We start from the raw sequence: 21,719 nt of genomic DNA on the forward strand, positions 1-21,719 counted from the left end.
AATAGTAAATTTCGGTTATACGCTGGAAGTTGGTACGTGTTCTCCAGGGAGCGTTCTGCCGCAAAACATTTTTCAGATTGGTTCATTACTAGCCGACATAGAAATATTTCAGGGGCGCAAACCCATAATTTCAGGAGGCTAGTGCCACTGCCAAGAGATACACGCTCTCCCCTCGCCCCGTCTAGCCTCCGCAAGCGAAATTCCTTCTCTGCGTTCTCCCATACCGGACCTCGAGGAATGCGTGACGCAAACGTCACGGGCTCCACCTTCGTTTTCTTTCTCCTCGTTTTTTTTTTTTTTTTTTTCGGCCCGGCGCACTTGCGCTGGGGGGGGGGGGGGGGGGGGGACGGCGTCGCGCGCGAGCTGTTCCGACCACTCTCGCTTCGCGAAGCGCACGATTTTGAGCGCTTTGCACAAGGGCACCAGGCTAGCGGTATAAGTCAGTGCTAAACGAATACTGAGGCAGACACAAGCGGATCACAGAGCATGATCGCGTGCTGGAACACGGTAGAAAATGACATAGTTTCGGTGTCTGTGCGCGCGACTGCACGGCTTGGGGACAAGCAGACGAAACGGAAGTACATTTCATTTCATTTCATTTTTTTATTTGGGCCCATTTACACGCAAAAAGAGGGGGGCAAGGTAAAAGCTGCTCATTGACAGCTTGATTGGTCCCTGGCCCCCTTTACATATTGGCAGACCGGTGGCAAAGAACACTTTCAGAAATGAAAAATGAATAGCAGTGGTTTACATCAATTAGAGTAATTACATTTCTTTCGCTGTGAATACACGTGGTTTCATTGAACCATGGTGATTTAAATCGTAGTTTTCGCCAGACAGAGGAGCTCCGATGGTGTCAAGGCATGGATGTCAATTCCGGCTTCTAGATAAGAATTTAGTAGCCGTGGCAAGGTATTTGCGACCGTTTGATGGCCGTAACTTGTTCTCGAAAAAGTTATGAACCATTTTTCATGCCTGCGCGTCTGATACGTGGGTGTATTCTCTTTTAAGTTTGCCATATTTGTTCTTAGGTTGGTTCCACCTTTTACCTGAAAGTAGTAGGCGCGTAGGAGAGTTTGTTTGTAGCACATCTCTCTTGCTGCGGTGCGAAGTAAAACAAAAACACGCAGACGTTCGGTTTGTGTGTTTTATTATTTCTCCAAACTTTAATTCGTTTATTAGACCCACCGGTTACACAAATGACAAACGTTGCCTTGAATAATTCTCGAAGTCACGTGTCACTAAGAGTGACGTCACAGCAAAGACACATGTATACGTAGGAGCACTAGCACGCATACGCCATCCCTCCGGCTTGACTCGCGGCGCCCGCGAGAAGAAGAGCAAATGGCGTTCGGTTTGAAATGTCAGCTCCTTCCGCGGCGTGTAGCGATGTAATAGGAGAGACGATCGTTAGCACGCATTGTATGCACTGCGCTTGTCAGCTCAAAATAGCCAGACCTGGTGAGGGGCCGTTTAAGTGGACATATTTCCTTCACGTCAAGAATCGTCAGAAATGTCAGTGTTGGTAATCTCCAATGCGGGCTCACATTGGCGTATTCGTCGAGTAGCACGCTGTGCGGTGTTCGATTCTCGTATGGCCACATCTCAACGAACTCGTCCCACAGATACGGTCTATTAGCGCGAGGTCAGTAAGCGACTCTCGTTTACTTGATCCGCGACGCCGACATACCAATCCTCGTCTCCTTCCATCTCGGCCGCACACCTCAACTCGTCCACGCAGCGATCCAAAGCGCACATTCGGGGACTGTTATCCTCTACCGTCAGTATAGGCTGCTGTGACAGAGAAAGCCAATTGTGACAAGCGAAGTTGTGGCAGATAAAGCCAGACCATATCTACCTTACTCACTATGCATTACCTGTATACAGACTTTAGAACTTGTGTCTCTTTAGATGGTCATAAACGGATGCCTCGTCGGAAACGTTGCGCGAAAGACTCGTTACCATTTGGTAGTTGCCCACCCGACGATGCCGAACTGTTTGCTGTACGCGAGACGCTTTATCATGTACGAACGGGATCTGAGGGGGTGCAAAATGTTCGCTGATCTCGTTCAGCGTATGTATATAGGTAGGCGGGGCGGTTCGGGTAAAAGAAGCCATTGATTCACGAGGGCTGAGGCACGCTTTTCCTGTTCATTGACGCCGCGTGGAGCGCACCACGAAGCTTGACACGTCTTCATCGGCGAAAAGCTCACTCGGTATAACCTTTTGGCGCTCGGACGTCGATTTGAACAGTACAGTCTATCACAGACGCTGCACACCGAACGAATCTTCATGGTTCCGCACACACTACTCGTTCAAGCACTTGCTTGCAGCTTCAAATGAAACACGCATGCTCTCTCAACGTTGCTACCTATTGCCGCTTCGCCTCACGTGTGCTCGCAGGGTGCTCGTCACGCTTCTCGTTGCACATGACCGCCAAGCCTTGTTGTTGCGTCTCGCGTTTCCAAGTCAATGGCGCAGCTATATGGACTTCTTTCGGGGAGACATTTACTTATGAGACGTACCTACGAGCGAAGATTGGCAACGGGTCGCAACGGTTTGCCGACTCCTTTACTTCTTGGCTCTGGTATAGTGATGGTGCAAAGGTAATGGAGTCCTATTTACTCTGCCATACAGTAGCACCCGCTAAGTTAGTGGAGGAACCGGAGAAAGCTTAGCTTTAAAGATATATCCAGGAACAGTAAGGCTAATAGAGGAAAGCTGGAGAAACGCGTTCGTTGTTCAAGCGGGAGCTGTGGAATGATGATGATGATGATATTTGATGTTTTATGGCGCAAGGGCCAGTATGGCCAAGGAGCGCCAGTGTGGAATGAAGACATTGAAGGCGAATTATGAACAGCGCCAAGTGGATAAATTTGGTGCCGCGCCTTAGCGATGTCGGAGAGGATAGTCGATGATTCTACGTATAATTGCGGAAGGCAAGGTTACATCGCGATTTGAATGCGCAAGAAAGAATTAATTCGCGGTAAAAACAGGCATTATAGTTGACTAATGTCATCATCATCTTAGTTGATGCCTCGCGTGCCAACATGAGGGACAAAGAGGAAGCATACCATTAGAAGGCGGATCTAGGAATGTGATCAACCAAATTCTCGCAGCTCGGGTCCAGTGGACTTTCCGGGTAAGGCGTCCACTCTTTCAGAGCACTTTCTATAATAGATGACGCTGTACCAAAGGCCCGATTGCGCGGTCGCAACGCAATAGCTTTTTCGTGAGGCCGTAATTTAGCGGACAGGCGACAACGGGCGGGAGGCAGTTGACGCTCTGCCGTCGCCACTCCCGATCACTCGCCTGACTAGGTGGTCGAGCGGTTGTGATATTCCGGGCCGGTATAGTGTAAAGATTCTTCGGTATAGTATATGGTATAAGGATGTAAGGTCGATTGTATTAAGGCGAAAGCTCTAAATAATTCGTGGCGCGATGGTGTTTAAAAAAAAAAAAGAACGCGGCGCCTAGCCAAGTGGTAAAAAAAAAAAAAAAGAACACGTGCCTCTGAGCTAGCGGCGGGTCGAGAGTGGAACGAGTGGTGCGCGCAGAGAGAAAAACGGGTGTTGCACCACTGACGTCACGGCGGCGGCGGCGGCGGCGGCGGCGGTTGTGGCGACAGTAGACTGCGAAGCGAGAGAGGCGGCGATGGAGGAATCTCGCCCGGGGCCTAGCGGATTGCTCGGTAGGCCTGGGAAGTATGCTACGGCTGAGGACGCTCGCCAAGCAAGAAACGAGGTGCAACGTGCGAAGCGGCGGGAGCAAGGCGTTATAGACCGCGAGTGCTGCTTTCCCCTGCTGAGTGGATGCAACGTAATTGTGTTCGGCTTGTGTTACACATTTGTAACACTTTCTGGCGACAAGCATGCTGCACATTTAGGTAGTGCATTAAGTGCTCGCATGTGTCGTTGAGAAGGTGGACTTGAAGCGCCACATGTGTACTTAACACTGCGGCTCGTTATGTCTTGCAAGAAGTCTGACCCCCTCCAATAGTATAACTTATGCATTACTAAGTATACAGCAGGCTTTCGCCTTCACATGCTACAGGGGTGTAACATGCTGCCAAACTTTTTTCTGGCTTGTCTGCCAATGGTATACAGCAGCGTCCGGACTGGACGTATGGCCTTTCCTTTTACTATTCACCGCTCATTCTTGGTCAGTCGTGGTGATAAGTAGTGGACAAACCATCGATGGCGATTGTCAATGTAAGGAAGCTATCTGCTTGAGTAAAGGAATGGGGGGAGGGGGGAGGGACGTGCTAGAAAGTGTAATATTTGTTACAGTGAGACCATTTAGGTAGCGTTTGTTGTTTCATAGAGTGATTCCGTAAAGAACAGAGCCGTTAACCGGCACATATGTAGCGGTGCCGTAGCCCTCTCCTGCAGCTGCCGCAGGGGGAGATGGAGACGGGAGGAAAGAATGGAGACCGGTGCGCTCCACCACAGCAACTAAACTTTCAGATGCCCCCCCCCCCCCCCCCAAAAAAAAAAAAAAAAAAGCTCTCGCGCGACAGCACGCACACCGGCAATCGCGGCCCCGTTGGCTTACAAGCCCAAATCTATTACGCTTCTAACAAACGATGTTCAGAAGGCATGCATTTGGAAGGCACAATGAAGCCGAGTTCTACCTTCGCACTGTCGCCCATTTTAAAATGAAGTTTTCTTTGCCTATCCTCCCGACTTTCCGGGCGCTGCTGCGATGGTAATGTCGCGCGTGCCGCTGGGTTTCTTGCAACACCACCAGATGGCAGTCACCTTCGCGCATCCCCGCCGGTGCCGCCGCAGGCAGGTGTGCGTAGTTTGCAGGCGCTGGAGCTCGCGTGCCGGGTTGTGATAGTGTAAACATTACAATCGTTCATAGCTTGAAGAGAGCGCTTGGAGCTGGCGTCTCAACAGCGTGCTGGCCACGTATGCAGAAGGAGGACATGAACGCGCGCCAGCAAAATGACTCCGAGACGTGAACTCAGCGTCGAGGATACCCAGGCCCGAAATAAGGATCGCGTGGTACAGGAGCGTCTTCGCTACGCAGCGAAACGTGCTGCAGACCGCGAATGTACATATACAATGTATACCTATAATTTTGTAATTAGTTGAATTACGTATACAGCCCCATAATTCAATTACCGTTTATCTGCCACGATGCGATGTGCCATGTGAGGCAATGATAATGCTAAACTCTCACGGATTGTGAACAATGACGCACAACAACGCCTCAAGCAAACACGTCTCCGTGTGTGTTCTGTAGAAAACGCGACGAACAGCAGTGACGCACACAAGGTAACGTTTAACATCAACTCTCGTACTGAACTAAACGATGAAGAAATTGCACATTCGCCGCTAACGTACATCACCGTCAATTATCGTCAATCAAAGCAAACAGCATACAAAGCTTCGCCTACATCCGTTTCCACAGTGCATGGGATCCGCCTATTTTCTTTCATTCACAACTTACATAACGTCTCTCGATGTTTCAAGAAATCTGACAAGATATTTATTTTACCTTTTCGAATGTCATCACTATAGAACTCATAAGCTTGTGAGAATTACATTCGCATCAAAGGTTTTTGAATTTGATATATTTCCTGTCCGTGCTAGGCAACGAACGCTCTCCGCAACTTGGTCGTTCGAGAGCGCACGCGCTCTTTGCATCGGCGCCTTTGAATTCGAAGCGACCCCGAAAACGGGCGAAAGAACCGAAGGGAGCTATTCGCTTTAAGAACGCTCGCGTATCGTACTTTGGAGGGCACATAAAAAGAGCCGCAGGTGATCGAAACCAATTCGAACGCGCGCAGAGAGCGCGGACCTACGAGCATGGCGGAAGGGGCCTTCGTGGAGGGCGACCAGGCGCCCAGGGACAAGGACCCCGAGGAGGACCTGCAGGAGCGAGTTCCGTCGCGGCTCGTCGAAGAACACGGCGACGATGCGCTTCGGCAGCCGCCGCACGCGGAGGTCGAGTCCGCCACGCTGTGCCTGCAGCCTTTCCACGAGGCGGCGCTCGACGAGGGCCTCATGGTCAGGGAGCTGCTGAAAAAGGGCCGCCTCAAGAACCCAACGCTGACCGAGAAGGGGGCGCCACTGCTGCTGGAAGACAGGCGCCTGTCCGTGCTCCTGGAAGCCACGCAAAACGTCGCGCTGCGCTACCAGCTGCGCGGCAAGGTCCAGCAGCAGAAGCCACTGTCCCCGGAGCTGAAGTCGCACGATGTACCCGGAACATCCGTCGCGGCCATCGCCGACTCTCACGACACGGGCCACCTCGAGGAGAAGGTGCACAGCGTTCCAGGATCTACCGCGCGGCGGGCCGCCGCCTCTTGCTCTGGCCTGCCGACCGAAGGTGCCATCACCGACGAGAATGTCCGGAAGTCCCCTCCACCAGCGGCTGCTACGAAGAGCGCGCTGACATATTCGCCCTCGCAAATGGACGCCAGACGTGTCAAGTCGCGGCTAGCCCAGTTGACCCTCGAGAAGCCGAGCCAGTTGCACGCCGGCGACGAAGTCTGTAGCAAGCTCTCGAAGATTACGCAGATCGTCACCGGCGGCTGCTGCGCCGAGCCGGCCACCACTCCGCAACTTCATGAGTGGCACGACCCGCTGTCGTCGCCGTCGCGACTCGAGCAAGAAGGCCCCGTGGACCCGTCAAGCGAGGGGCCATCCGACGACCGCATACGGGACATGCCCGTGCTCGAGGTCCTGGACAAGTGCGACCTGGTGGAGCTGTCCCCGGGCACTAAAAGGGCGCGCCGCCGAATGCGGCGCTACTGTGGGACCGACGCGAAAGTCGCGGCCGACGTCGGATCGTGCAGCAGCGACAGCGAGCGCAGCCTGGTCAAGCTGGACTTTTCTACATTGCCGACAGAGGCGAGCGAGATGGTGGCCGACCGGCGATGTGGCGCCGAGGTGTGCGACGAGCCAACACGCGCCGAGAAGTCGTCGACGTCGACGTCGTCGTGGTACTCGTTCGACGCACCGTCTGCGGCCTCTCGCCAGTCGTCCGCCGTTCGAGCTGCGGCGTCGGCCAGTGAGTCCGCTGGCAGCTGGGCTGCTCGTCGGCAAGGATCTCCAGCGTCCCCGGATGTGCCCAGAGAGCGCTTGAAAGCGTCGTCCCTGATTCGCTTCTTTGAGGGCATAAATTAAAGCCGTATTACCTTGCGGTCGTTGTACTGTGTTTGCCGATCCAATAATAATAATTATTGTTATTATTATTATTATTAAAATTGAGAAACTATGTGCAAAATAAGGGTATAGAGAATAATTTAGACTCTTATATATATATATATATATATATATATATATAAAATAGTAAATATATAGTTCCAAAAATAATATATGCGTGGGATTCGCAAAGCAAGTGCGCCCCTGAGCTTAGGTTTAGGGAGCCGAGTTAAATAACCTCCTTGTGGTCCAGGTTTCGAACGTTTAAACGACAACTGACATCAAGTCAGCTCGTGCGGATTCCAAGAAGAGGCAATAGGTCACTCAGATTGACCACTTGAGTGGCAGGGTGCAGGAAACTGAATTTGTTGGTTTTCCGCTCGCGGCTTTGAGGCGCATGCGGAGGGACGAGCAAGCAGTGGCCAGCGTCTCAATTTTAGAGTACATGTATTCACGCTTCCCATGCACTCTCACGGCGTATACCGTGAAAGCCGCCCGATTCAGCTTGCCCTCTCTCCCGCTACAACGGCAGCAAGCGCACTGGTGCTGCGCAGCGACCGCTTTCTCCCTCCTTGCCTCGGGTCGACGGGAACCTAGCCGCCGCTACTTCCCGCCCTCTTCACTCTCCGACTTACGTCTCCCTCCTCCTGTGTGCTTTTTTCGTTTTCGTTTCTTCCCTTTCTTTTTTCACTGACCTCCTTGCTCTACATACATGGGACTCCGCCTTCCTCTTGCCCTGTATAGTTGCCAAAGGCAGCTGTAAATCTGCCAAAGCGCCGAAAGTCAATCACTGTCACAACTGTCCCTCTCGGTTTGATGTATCTGAGACCACTACCAGGGCCGAACTGCCATTTCTTTTGTAAACCCTGATGAATTCTTCTTTGCCTACTATATATATATATATATATATATATATATATATATATATATATATATATATATATATACACACACGTGAAAAACTATTTGAAGTATTGAAGACTCAGCATAAGCTGTTCAAATCTTGACCTCGCTGTGTCGGTCATCAGTGTACGCATGACGATCATGAAAGAATCTCAATGGCATGCAGGTGAGGTCACAGAATTCTTGCTCCGTCGGCGAGGTAATGCGTTGACATCGCTCTCGTCGTCCATTCTTCGAGCCTGTGTCTCTGTCCTTTTGCGATGTAAATCATGAATCTGTTCCAACTCGTCAAGTTTTCCATTCTTATTCAAACCGAGTTTAGTAACTCATGCGCTGGTTCTTCAACGACTTTTGTCCAGGGTTTGAAAACGATCAAGCGCGGCGCGTATGTTGCAACCGCTTGCGATCGTGAAATGGCAGAGCCTCGTACGCGGGAGGTACTATGTTCGAATCCCGGTGCCTCAGTATAATCCACTGCTTTTTTTCTAATGAGTAGAGATGTACCACGACCTCTTGGGCTCTAATCTCGAAAGGAGGCCATGTAGAGATTTTCGACGGTCTCTGGGCGCCCCTTGTCCTCAACACAGATTTGGTGAAATAGTCCAGTATGCGCCACTGCTGTGGGAGGCAAACTATAGTGCTGCCGCCGGCTACGTACTGGCAAAACATGTACAAGCGCAGGCCCGGTCAGGTGCTCGCCAAATACGGGAGTTCCAAACGCTCAAAGGACACCCGCATATTGGAGAGTTGGCCGGTATGGAACCGCCAGACTACAAACCAAGTTCAGTAGAGCCGGTCGTGCCTGCAAATTAAAGAACCACTGCACGGCGCCTGTTTTGGAGCCGTGCAGCTGAAATTTCACACAGAAGCCCGTGCCTTCTCCCTTTCTCGAGGGAGCCCCGCTTCCTGCCAGAGAGTCAAGGTCATGATGGTCAAGGCCACACGCACAAGCTCATCGACGCGTCAGACCATGGCCAGACGCACTGCCTGCAAGGTCACCGATCATGGAACGTGACTACCGTGAGTCATCCAACGCAAAACACGCGAAACCGGCCACTGCAAGTGCGCAGCGCCGCAAGAAAGCAAGAGAATTGCGAGGCTCGTGAGGTAAAGCTGGATTACTACGACTCAAGGGATCGCTGATTCAGTCCGCAGACGAGCATGGCGTATCTCAGTGCCGTGGAATCAAGTCGCAAACAAGGACGCCGCATACGAGCTCCGGCGGCGCTGTTCGTTGCACTGCAGGCACCTCGCGCACATCTGGGGTGATGAGCTTCGAGTGCCTGCGATCCGCCCCCTCGTGATCCGCCCCGTCGTTCGAATCCACCTTAACTTCACATAGCCTGGCTTCCTTTCTTTTTCATTTTTATTTGCGAAAAACAAACACTTCAATTGCCCTCAGAAATTGTTATATGAGATTAGACCCACAATTAGTTTCACTCCATCGGCCGTCATGCATTAATAATTTATTTCTAATTCTCCCATTTTCGCTCTGTGCAATTGACAGGCTAACAGTCTTTAGTGCGCTAGCGTTCTTTGGGTACTTTGCGCACTTTTCGAGGGCTATCTATGTTTGCTTGTTTGTTTGTATTTAACCGTTTCCCCGCCTACCTGGATCACTGGGTAGTCAGTGATCGAATAGGCGGGCTGCTGCACTGGGGTAACGATTTATGCTCGAGCCGCCCATCGCCGCAAGCCGCACCGCACGCTTGCGGTCGCACGAAAAATTGCACGTATCTAGCACTTGTGCACAAATTTCGGTTTACAATGTGTAAGGTCGCCCGATGCTGTCACTTTCGAGTAAGCATATGAAAAAAAAAACGACTTGATCCAATTTGAATACTAAGGATTAGTGTTTGTTATTCAAAAAGAGAATAGAAGGGAGTGGTTAGTAAAATGCACAGTAAATAAAATGTCTTCGAAAAAAAAAATTGCAAATCGAGTCGGACATTCTCAAATACGAATAAAAAGGAAATGCATACAGAAACTCTGAGGAATAACTGAGTGAAAAATGTTCCTAAAATTCTCGCTAAGACTGTCAAGTTGATCTTAAAGAACCGTAGACATTTTAGCTATGGGGAACCAGCGCTGGATAGGCGGCGCGTCGAAAAGAGTGCGTTGCACGCCGCCCTGGCGACGAAACGCGGCATATTCCAGCCGCTCGACCAGACGACAAGTCCGCGACCGTTTCATAGTTCGCATGTTTCCGTTTTCGCGCCGCTTCAAGTGGACAGTTTTTGTAAAGAAGCTAGCGCCATCAAGTGAAGAAATGACGAAAGAAGCTTTTTAAGCTTTATATATTTTTCAGTGTGTCGCAGCGAGCACGTGCGTTTATTTAACGGTTGCGTCGTGTGCCGTTCCCATGCTTGTGTGGCAGCCTGCCTCGCAAATCTAGCAGCTATGGCGCCGGTCTTGCTGCGCTATGGTTTCGGAAGTATTAGTTGGCCTGAAGACATTCCATACTTCTCTAGCTAGACATAGAAATTCTGATGTTACTGTGCTACAGCAGTCAATGGAGAAGAAAGTTTTATCGCATCAGCTCACTCGGGCAAGCAAAGGTTTGAGTGCTCCGCTGCTTGATCCGTAACAACCCTGGCTACATTTAGCACTAATTACATAAATTTACCGGATGCATCTCAGTGCCGAGTCCTCATCCGCATGCGCATATTGAAAAACAAATAGGCGGCTTAGTCGCGCGTGCGCCGGCAGTATGCGCACACAACTCGTATTACAAGGCAGCTTCCCTAGCTGCCACATAATTCTTGGCAATGAATGGAAACTATTTACCTTTCGTATCGTTCGCTTGGTGTGGCGGCATTAGAAGGAGCTTGGCGGTGATATTGCGAAGGAAAAATGGTTGGTACTTATGCCGGATGGTGCATGCTATTGCTCATTTTGTTTCCGACGAAATGCCGACTGCAGATTCTGCTGTTTGGTACTGGCTGCCACGGCTGACCGTCTTCACTATCGAATAAACCAAGCACACACGCGAAATTCGATTTAGAAACCAGCATGACACCGCTTGACAGGGCGACAAGACGGGAACTTACTCCGCTTGCCTGACTGCTTGGATCCAACGCCGCCTCCGTTCTCGTTCCTAGGGTTTATATATATGGAAAGACGCAGAAGGATACATCCTCCCTCATTCCGACGTAGTTGTGACACTTGTATACGCAACAGTACCGTCGGCGTGCTTTTGTTTTCCTTCGACTTTCAGCGCACGCAACGCCGCTACCAGTAGCAATTTTCGCCCGCGGGAGCGGCTGCATTGTGCACGTTCTGACCGCCAGGGTGGCGCTGCAGACGTCGTGAAAACTCCAGCGCTGGCTAACATGATCTGAATCATCTACCGAGTAGTTTCATGTTTGTCTATGTGTGCAGGTGACGATCAAACAGTTAATCTAACAGCAGGGTGTAGGGGGCTCCTACCCTGCTAATATATTTTTATAATGGATGATGACAGCTTAAATTCTGCGTTTGCCTTCAGACTGCAAGGTCACAAATACAACACGATGCAAGAGAACACAACCTAGCATTTCCAGCACAAAAAAGCACTTAGTCTACAACACGAATTGGCATCATTTTAGTGACTTCAAAGGTAGGAAAGTTGCTTAAAAATGTCCTTCTAGAAAGCACTTTATTATTGAAGAACTACATGTAAGCGGCCGTGTATACGGAAACCCCCACAGAACACCCCTTTTCTGCCGCAAGGCTTCACCTATTAAATGCAGAAATAAAGACGTATTTAAAAACAAACAAATACTTTCGAATATGAGTTATTTCTATCAACTGATAGCAAGCTCAGTGGTATCAGGCCCCAACTTTGTCACAATTGAGATTCTCTCTCAACAGCTCGTAAGTCAACCTCAACTGTCCTGACATATATGTCAGGACAGTTGCGCCGAGCACGACGCCTCAGTGTTGTGTTTTACTGCTTTAAAGAGTTTATTTTGGTTAGGATGAGAGACACCTTCATCTTGGCATCAGCCAACACTTTTTTTGAGCTCAAGCTCCTTCAAGACGGCGGCAGCAGGCTTCCTTTCCCGTTCATTCCGCAATGCGTAGGTCCTTTCTGTTCTTGTCCTCATTCCGCCACTCGTTCGCCCCACGGACCGTTTGAAGCATCTTCTTGGTCAGTTGCACAGTCCATGTCCGATTTTTCGAACTTCCTAGGGGTCGCGAAAACGTCCGAAAAATCGGCCAATTGGAAAAAAATAAACGCATGTCATTTTGTGCCCTTAAGGGCTCAAACCGCCACAGGCACATTCGAAAACGCTCTGAAGGCCTGTCGGTACACGTATTAGGCATATCAGTGCTCGTACTGCCACAAGAGATACCGGGTGCACACGTGTATAATTAAGGAATACATACTCTGTCCCGTGGCGATAGCCCTTCTCACGCTTGTTATGTTTCACTGCAATACTTTTGGGTATGCTTCACCAAGTAACATTTCTGTACGAAGGCGAAGCTGACTTTCGGGAACCGGCATTATGCAACGCACCGTGCCAATCGCGAGGACCACAGAGGCGGAGTCGGTGCCATCGCTGACACCAGCGAATTCTTTCAAAGAAAAACACGGCACCCAATGGCAAGAAACTTAATAGCGAACGTCGAAGCAGCTAGGTCTAGCTACGGCTGCCAGTGGATCTGCGTGCGAGAGCGCCGGTTCGAGGCGGCGAGGTAATCAAAACAGCCGCGGTGGTGGCTTTGATTAATGCCGTTTCGGACCTGCGGTCACGGCAAAAAGTCAAGAAAATCGGACGGCGAAGGGTTCTTGCGTCCGAAATTTCAGACATTCTGATACATTGACTCTGTGGGGTACGTGATGGTTCCGTGAAGCCGTCCAAATTATCGGGCATCCGCAAAGTCGGCCGTTGACTATACACTGGCAACTCCTCCAGCCGACGACAGGACGTCAAAGACGATTCATTACGGTTCATGTCTGTTACTAGAGCCAGCACTACCGCGACTTTCGACCCATTCAATAAAATTGCAGCTAATGTTCCCTGACAGAGGCACAAATTTCCTGAGATTTCCCTGAGTTTTTCCAGACTACTCAAAATCCCTGAGAATTCCCGGTTGTTAGACACCCTGATAATAAATATCAGACCCACGGTTTCCTTTTTTCTCATTTAGAGATGGTTAGGTAAGACTTGGCCTCAGCTGTTCTTTTGTTGGATTTGCCAGTGTGCAGTCAACAGTGCCCCTTTCAAAGGTGGTGGGAAGGGGGGCAAATTGGCAACTGTGCCACTTCGTCCTCCCCACATCGGACGGTGGTGGTGGGGAGGTCAAGTGACTCCTTTGCCCCCCCCCAGTAGATACACCTATGCCCATGCATAGTACATGGGTGTTTTTACGTTTCGCCTCTATCAAAATGCGACCACCGCGGCCACTATTTGATCCCGCACCCTCGGACTTATCAGCACGCCAAAGCCCCTATGCCACCACGGCAGGTGTCCATATGTAGCACAAAGCTAGAAGCATGAAAGGCATGGCAATTATTTGTTATTTAAAGGAGTACTGACATGATAATAATTTTGGCAATTCGATTTTTGCCTTAACCAAACATCAACAAAAATAATTGACAGACACTGCTTACCTGTGGGAATGCGAAAGCATTACAGTCGCTTTGGTGAAATGTTTTTTTTTTCCCTGCGCATTCCTTGTCCATGCAAGCACTCGCCTGCATTCTAACTGTGCCTCGATAAGACCAAATCAAAATGCGCCAAGAGTCTCAACGTGCTCGGTTACCCTCGAGGAGTTCATAACTCGAACGACTGCTCAGTGGCCTTCAATTGGAAATGAATGCTTTTTATTTTATACACTCATCTTATACACTCAGTACGTGGTGCCACCTCCTCCCCATTGGCTGTGCCGTCACGTGCCCAATGATGCATGCTCTAGGCTGCACGTTTCGACGTGATGTGTACAATAGCACACGCTAGGCACACCTTTAGTTAACCAGAACCATGGAGCCGCCGTGGCGCCGAAGAAGCGTGCTCGTTCCACACCCCGGAGACCTGGATTTGATTCCCAACTATGCCGACATTTACCAAATTTCCTTCTCAAAGACATTGATTTACTTTGTTTACAGGTCCCTCCTGAGAAATTTGATGTCAATTTGAGCATTTTTTATGTGTTTTTGCTCTTTGCGGCGCTGGCCCTTTTTGGTACCATTGCTTGGTACCACTGCAGATTTTCCCATCATGGGACATATGATGCTTTCGCACTAGAACATGTAATGGGTCGCAAATAAAAACTAACATCTTAATTTTGATGTTACATTGTTATGTACATCAATTTAGGTCATGTACCATGGTTTTCCTAGCTTATCCCATCTGATAGTTTTTAAACAAATGACACATTCCTCAGCTGGCATCCTTTATTCTTTGTTACTTCTTTCGTAGTTTGCCCAGCCTCCATTGCTGGCTGCCAACTTTCTTGCCAAGTTTTCGTTCAAGCGCCCTCTTGGCCATCTTGCGCTTGGACAGCAAAAGCTGCATGTACAAAAGACTCTCATGAGCGCTGCTGGCCACTCAAGTAACCGGAGAGATGTACCATTGAAATGTGAACACACAAAAACAAACCAGAATGCACACTAACCTTTCCACATTTGCAAAGAATTTTGTACAGTTTTATTCACGTTTTATTCCAACATAATAGTAGACAAAGCAGTGGCCCTATTCTAAGCAAAGCTATTTACACAGTTGTCACAAGCAAGTGCTTCTTTGCACTGCGAAAGGGTACATGAGAGTGTACATTGTTGCATCATAACAGTAAACATGCATCCACAGAAAAAATTTCTTTCCTATTTGACACACACAATATGCACCATTCAGCATGAGTCATGTTAGATAACAGAATGCATTATGTGAAAAGGGCCAATGGCTTCCTCCTGCCCACTAAGGAAAAGCAGACTTGCTTTATAACAAGTGGTATCTGTACAGCTCTCAAATGACTATGAAAGATGGGTAAATTGACGGGGTCATGCACATCAGTGAAGTTACCTAATGGCACCAAATAATGAATGCGAGTTTCCAACTCCACAATAACAAAGTGTTCTTGAGTGGTTCTGTTAAAGCCTTTGGCAACATTTCAGGTGCTCAGACGGGGCTAATGTCAGCCAATAAAGGCACCAGAAAGGGGATAGGTGGTTGAACTAGAGTTAGGCCCTGTCTAGTAAGTGCACCTACGTCCACATTTTGGTACAACGGCTCTGGCTTCGCGTTTGGTTCATATTCAGCAGCAGCTGGCAAGTGTGCTTCCTGGCACAATATGCAACACTTTTAAGAAAGTGGGCTCTGCTTGAAATACATATGGCTACTGTTACTAATTTTCACTCCCATTTTAACCGGCAGTGTTTATTTATGAAAATTATTGCTTCAAGCTAACAGAGCTAATATAAAAGTGTAGTGTCATTAAAGTGCACTGTAGCAGGAACATTATTAAAGTACTTTAGGACCTACTTAATGTCATAAATGCCAGGTGACAAGGCACATTAAGTTTACATTCTGTAGAGTTCACTAATGAAAATGATAAAATGTGCAAGACGTGATCAAACCAGCATGCATTTGCATGCTGTTGCATGCCACCAAAATTTTCAGCTGAGGAAACGAACAAGCTTAAGTGCATCTTTTCGTTGCTCACCTTGACAAGGCCAACCTTGTTATCGAAAAAGTTGTTCCTGATAGTCTCTGGATCACTTTGGCACCGAAAGAACTTGGCTCCCTCTGCAATCAAGGGCACCGGCAATTAAGAGATGTCTGTCTACTCGCTGCGTCTCCTAATTAACATCAAGAACACAAATTTTGCTGCCGACTTCAAATTAAGTTCACATATGTAACATAAAGCACCAGCATACACTGCATTAACCCTTAGAACACCACAGCTCGGTCCTGGAAAAGTACATTAGATTTTTCAAATTCTTTTACTAAGCCAGTTTTTAGAACACTTGTTCTCATCTAGAAAGAATTATTGCAGTCAAGCTTCAATACACAAATATAGCAAGTTATTGTATATAATGAACATATACTTATAACACACGTCAGATATAATGAGGGTATTTTTGTGTCAGATGCGACTTCATCAATTGGACATAAAATGCCTCCATTATGTCTGATATTCATCATAAACACATATTCAGTATTAAAAATAATTTGTTATATTTGTGTATCATTATTGGGAGCTTCAATTGTAATTGTAAGGTTTGTCCCTTGTATTCAATGTAAACATTGAGTAAGACAACACCAAAGGGTTATCTATTTAATTACATAAATGTATGCAATATATTATATACATTCATATGAGCAACACAAATGTAAACTACAAATTGACAGGCATGAGTTCCCAATGTTAGGAGCTATTGACAGAAAGAGCTCACTTACATGGCTCATTACTGCAGAGCAAAGCATAGAAAGGTGCATAGTGATCTATAATGATTTATCTCTGGCAATACCAGTATAAACTGGTAGGAAGAGTACAATCCAGGATTGTGGTTTAGCAGGTTAATAACTTCATATGTAGTGCAATAAAGAGCTTTAGGTCAGGGGATTTGAATGCCTGCATATGGAAAAAAGGAAAAAGAAAAAGTCGCAGTGGAGGCAATGCGTATGCATGCAACTATCGAAGGATAGAACTAGCAGCATTGGGGACATTTACAAAACTAATCAACAGTCAAGTGGTACCAAGTTGCCAGAAAAGATATTCAAAAGCATTTGTTTTCATGCACTTCATAGGCGAAGAAAACATAATTTAGGCCTCACTTTGCATTCCATAATTTGTATGTTGCAAGTTAATAGACCACATGCTTTAGGTGCCACTGTCCAATTTAGTATTTCACTGTAAAGTTTAGGTAGCTTGCAATTCAATTAAGCATATTCACCTTACTTGAACAAATGAAGGTGTCGAACCATAACCAGAGCTCAACTGCTTAATTTTTCCGAACTCGAAATGAACTCAATGTGTCACCATCTTGTAGCTGAACCTAAACCAGTGCAAGAATGTGGAACCATTCCTGACAGGTTTGGCCATCATTTGAGAATGGTTCAGAACAAAATGAAGGAGCTGTCCCAAGCAGGTCTAGTAACTGGTTGTGCATAGTTCGAAGCCAACTGAACTACCATTTGGAACCAATTTTGCACGTGGTTCCAAATTGGACAGGAAATGGTATTTCTTTCTCCAGGAACTTGTGGTTTCACCTGCTGAAATTACCAGCTAAACAGAACACTCTGTTGGCTATTGCAGAAATATGAGCATACTAATTTTTTCTATGGAATGTTCAGGAACAATTTTCTGAGGCACAACCTGCAAACTTCATTTTAAAGCATGGCATGATCAGTAATCAGGCTTTGAGATCGAGTATGACAGCTGTGTGCATCAATGCCTTGCGTAAAATTTTTATTCAGCAGCTGTTGGCAAGATCAATACCTCACATGGTATTTTACGCAGTAGCAAGAAGAATTCTTTCACTGATTGCAGAAGTGAAATGACACTCGACACTGATATATGGGCAAACTGTGTTGTTAGCCAAGACTGTCGATGCTGTTTTGCTGTATTTTCCCACTTTGCTGCCAAGTAACAGTGCTCCTCTTCCTATCCGCTGTCCTCCCAGTTACTTCGTGCAGAATCCAGCAACAGTACAGCTAAAGTTGGCACAACTTTTCCAAATACAACTGAGAATTGAACATATTCGCATTGTGACATTACAATGCCAGTAGTATGCGAGCCGATCACATGAGCAACCCCTACTAAACCTGAAATTGAAAAACTCTGACCAAATGCTAGATTGTGCATAATTCTCTGCTGTGGTGACTTTGTAATGCATTGTCATGCTTTTGTCGCCTTTGCTTATGATCTAGAAGGCACCAGGATCAAATGACATTCATTGAATAATGTCTGCTTAACAGGGCTGCTCTTAAATGGTTACGAATGAAAAAGTAAATGGACAGCTTCAGTACACTGCTGTATCAGCCTACGTACTTTTAATGTGTTGCCACTTGTAAGAAATTTTGTCGTTGCCTCAACCAAATGCACCTTTAGAAACAAACTGCACACTCATAACAAGCTGCACGCAGTGGACGTCGTGCAGCAAGTCATGCTTGGTGTATTTAAAGTTTTATATTGTAAACACTCTCGCCAATTTGATAGCAAGAAAAAGCATATCTAACCAGATGACACATGCATGGTGAATACTGTTCTACAACCTCGAACCTAAGTGAGCATCAGTTACACCGCTACAGTGTACGGTGATGCATCGTGCTTGGTGCTACCATTCTCATCCTAACATTGCATTGCTTTCTGGACACAGTTTCATCCAACAAAACGTTAAAGGGACACTGAAGAGAAACACTAAATCAGCTCAGATGGATAAAGTATTATTCGAAATCTCTTATTACTGCTAATTTCATGATATTTCTTCTGCTCTTTCTCTATTTCTTTTTCTATTTCTGTTAGTATTTGGGCCGTGTTGACTCAATGAACGTTCCGGAAGCTTACCATATCCAATGTACGGCTCCATTAAAACACAGTGCAGTCCATTTTCAACAATAAAGAATTAACTAGGCCCTGGGAAACACTGCCTGAATTCATGACGTCATGGTGAGCTGATACGGCCTTTCTGTGCCCATCCTGGCTTACTGAGCCTCTCAGAGTAGTGTTCTTGGTATTGTGGAAGGGTAATTTACTAACACAGGTGAAAACATTTTTTTCTTAGAGTCCCTTTAAATTCCCTATTAGATTTTTTGGTAGCAACTGTGCTTCAGTACATTGTGACAACACTGATGGCAGTACATCAAGGCTTAGAGCTTAATATCTCATAAAGGGGAATGAGGCAACTGCTGTTTACAAAGACAATATCACACTCATCCTTAATGCATTCTATTAGCTTCACTTTATAGCACACAAACAAAAAGTGACGAATGTAGTCAACATCAAAAGATGTCTTTCTCAACTTGAACATACAACTCTATCTTGACAGACAAGTCAGAATAGACTCACCAAGGAGGCGGCGATCACCGGGAACAAAGAAAAACAGGGGCCGGTCCACAACAGTCGCAAAACGGTGGTCGTCCATCCTCCGGAACACGTCGCTCATGGGACCCCTGCACAATGTTTGCTCAACCACATGCTACTCTTCTGCCATGCAGAGATCACGTATGCAAAAACTTTAACAATGCTCTTGTCAAAGATGATCATAGATGCACACAGTTACCCAGAGTTCTATTAAACAAGTAACAAATAAATTCAGTGGGGATTTAATGGTATCTGTGAGAGAAATGTGTTCGCATTATGTTGCACCTCTTTGAGGTCATGGATCCATGATTTAAGCTGTGTTCAACAAACACATTGTAAAGCGTTGTTCAGGAGCTCACATGACACATCCTGCCTCTTCAAGGAGCAAAGTGCAACTGATAGTGGTCCGGAGCAGATCATGGTCAGTTGTTATATATATATATATATATATATGGTAGACTTTCATTACTTTGACTCTGGTTAATGTGATCCCGAAGGAAAGACCCAGGCAGTGCCCATGCATTTCTATTGGCCCCAACTTCATTATTTCGATCCTAAATTTAGCCTTCAATGGATCATTTGAACTTGATTAGTCAGCATGCACACGCCCGACTCCCATGGTGACCCCAAAACAACCCATTTAGTGGCAGCGTTTGTCTTGATGGAGTTTAGGGGATAGTGAATGTAGTGAACACATGTCATCTCCCGTCTCCCTGAAGTCTCCATGCATGCACCAACAATTTGTCATGGACATCAGATGCCTAGGCAATAAAGCTTGCAAACTGTATCACGGCATTGTGCTGCAGTGGTTACCAGCCCACTGTGGAATAGGAGGCAACGTCCAGACTGACCGTGCCGCCGAAGCTGGACATGACAATTCAAGAGAAATGGTTCAGATTCCTTTCTCGAGAAAAGACACGGCGACACTGGTATCTGCATGCGCTTGGCGCTTCCACTGATCCCTCTCGACAGACGCTAGCCATCAGTTTGGACCCTTACACAAAATTCATCCATCGTGCGACTTTTACATGCTGCGAGGCCTCAACAGACACGACCAAACATGCCTACGCTGCATCAGACTTAACGTGGCCTACACAAACTACAGTAAAACCTTGTTAATTCAGCCCTCGTTAATTCTGAAAACCAGACAATTGGTACTCATCCTTAGGTCCCAGCAGGCATATGCATTATTTAATGTAATGAAACTCTCATTAATTCGGACATATTTGGCCACATATTGGTTAATTTGGACAACTCTCAAAGCTCGGTGAGCACCGCAAACATGAGATGCAAAAGAGCAGAAACGGCGGAGTTCGCATCGTCATAGTCATCAGTGGAAATCGTGTGTGAATGACAACAATGCCAGAATGGTACGTGCCTATTTATGCTTTTAAAGCATTTACGACTGCGTGCCTTCATGACTGCGTAGTCACCATCCACAAATGTGTCAATAGCCACTGCGGTTTTGCCACAGTTGCAGCAAACGGTAGTTTCGTTTTTACTCAGTGCAAAGCTGTTGAGGATGAACAGCACTGTCTACATCGCGATGGCCAGCAACACTGACGAAAAAATAATCGGAATGTGCATGCGGTAGTGAAAAATGTGTCTCAGATGAAGACATGCGCCGCGGCTGCACTGTAAAGGAAGTCCCGAGGCGTTCACGCTGCGAGCGCTAATCAGTCATGAGATGAAGAGAAGTGCTGCTTCTGCACTACTTTTGTGCAAAACATAAACAGGATTTGCAGATTCATCCAGTAAATAAAACTGTGTAAAACTGTATTCAGTGTTTTCTTGATACCCTCGGTATTTTGAGATTCGGACATCTTTTTTTTCCAGTCCCACAAGGTTTTACCATCATTCATGTGCAAGCTGCAACAGATCGACTTGCCAATGTGCTCTGAGTGTAATGCCCCTGAAGACCTGCAACATGTTCTTTGCGACTGCTGCCGCTACTCGTCAGAGAGACAGTCTTTGAAGGCGGCACCACACCTGCACTGGGACTTGAGCTTGGAACTGTGGCACATTCTCATGCCATGGCAAACCCCCACCTGTGCATTCTTGCAGGCCACGTTGTTGCAGGCCACGAGCCTTAATGAAGCTTTATAAATATCTCTGTAGTGTATATGTGTGTGGGAGGGGGAATGTATGTGCTGTCATGTGTTTATCACTGTATATATCATAATCATCACCCAGCACCTGCAGTAGCATGTCAGGCAAACAGTCAGGCTAACATTTCCAGCACATACCGTATTTACTCGCATAATGGATGCACTTTTTCCCCCGAAAAATATGCACAGAGTTGGAGGGCGCCTTCATTATGCAGGGTGAAATTCTGAGTGTTCTTTTTTTCCTTGGACACCTCTAAAAATGTCAGTTTCGCCCGAAATGCGAACCAGCCATTGCGATAGCAAATGTGTAGACAGCTATGACAGCTACACGAAGTAAGGATAGTAGTTTTATCGGTCGTACAAACTTGCAAACATTCACTTCAATGCAAACTGAGCGGCGAGAAAACAGCACGCACAAAGGTATAAGCAACCATCGAGTCAGCCTCCGACGCAGATCGCTTTCAAGATAGGGCACACCGCAGCTGTGCAGTTGCTGCCGGAGTGAAACGCTGCCCCCCCCCCCAGCGCCATGTGCGCGTTGGGA

General features: G+C 47.2%; 2 protein-coding genes across 2 annotated transcripts in view; one reads left to right on the forward strand and one right to left on the reverse strand.

Annotated features, from left to right (window-relative positions):
- The first annotated feature begins 2,897 nt into the window (after positions 1-2,897).
- Positions 2,898-7,152, forward strand: LOC126522169 (uncharacterized). Its single transcript, XM_050170911.3, has 2 exons — positions 2,898-3,142; positions 5,798-7,152. Exon 2 carries the CDS (start codon positions 5,817-5,819, stop codon positions 7,134-7,136), a length of 1,320 nt encoding a protein of 439 aa, XP_050026868.1. The 5' UTR covers positions 2,898-3,142; positions 5,798-5,816; the 3' UTR covers positions 7,137-7,152.
- Positions 7,153-14,425: 7,273 nt separating this feature from the next.
- LOC126522347 (probable RNA-binding protein CG14230) overlaps positions 14,426-21,719 on the reverse strand; it is a 41,734-nt gene continuing 34,440 nt past the window's right edge. Inside the window, exons 12-14 of the mRNA XM_050171077.3 lie at positions 19,053-19,156; positions 15,705-15,787; positions 14,426-14,554 (exon numbers count right to left, since the gene is read on the reverse strand). Of these exons, the coding sequence (XP_050027034.1) occupies positions 14,450-14,554; positions 15,705-15,787; positions 19,053-19,156 (292 nt within the window). The 3' untranslated portion in view covers positions 14,426-14,449. The remainder of the gene's footprint in view (positions 14,555-15,704; positions 15,788-19,052; positions 19,157-21,719) is intronic.

Source organism: Dermacentor andersoni, chromosome 6 (genome assembly GCF_023375885.2).
Source record: "Dermacentor andersoni chromosome 6, qqDerAnde1_hic_scaffold, whole genome shotgun sequence".
NCBI lineage: Eukaryota > Metazoa > Arthropoda > Arachnida > Ixodida > Ixodidae > Dermacentor > Dermacentor andersoni.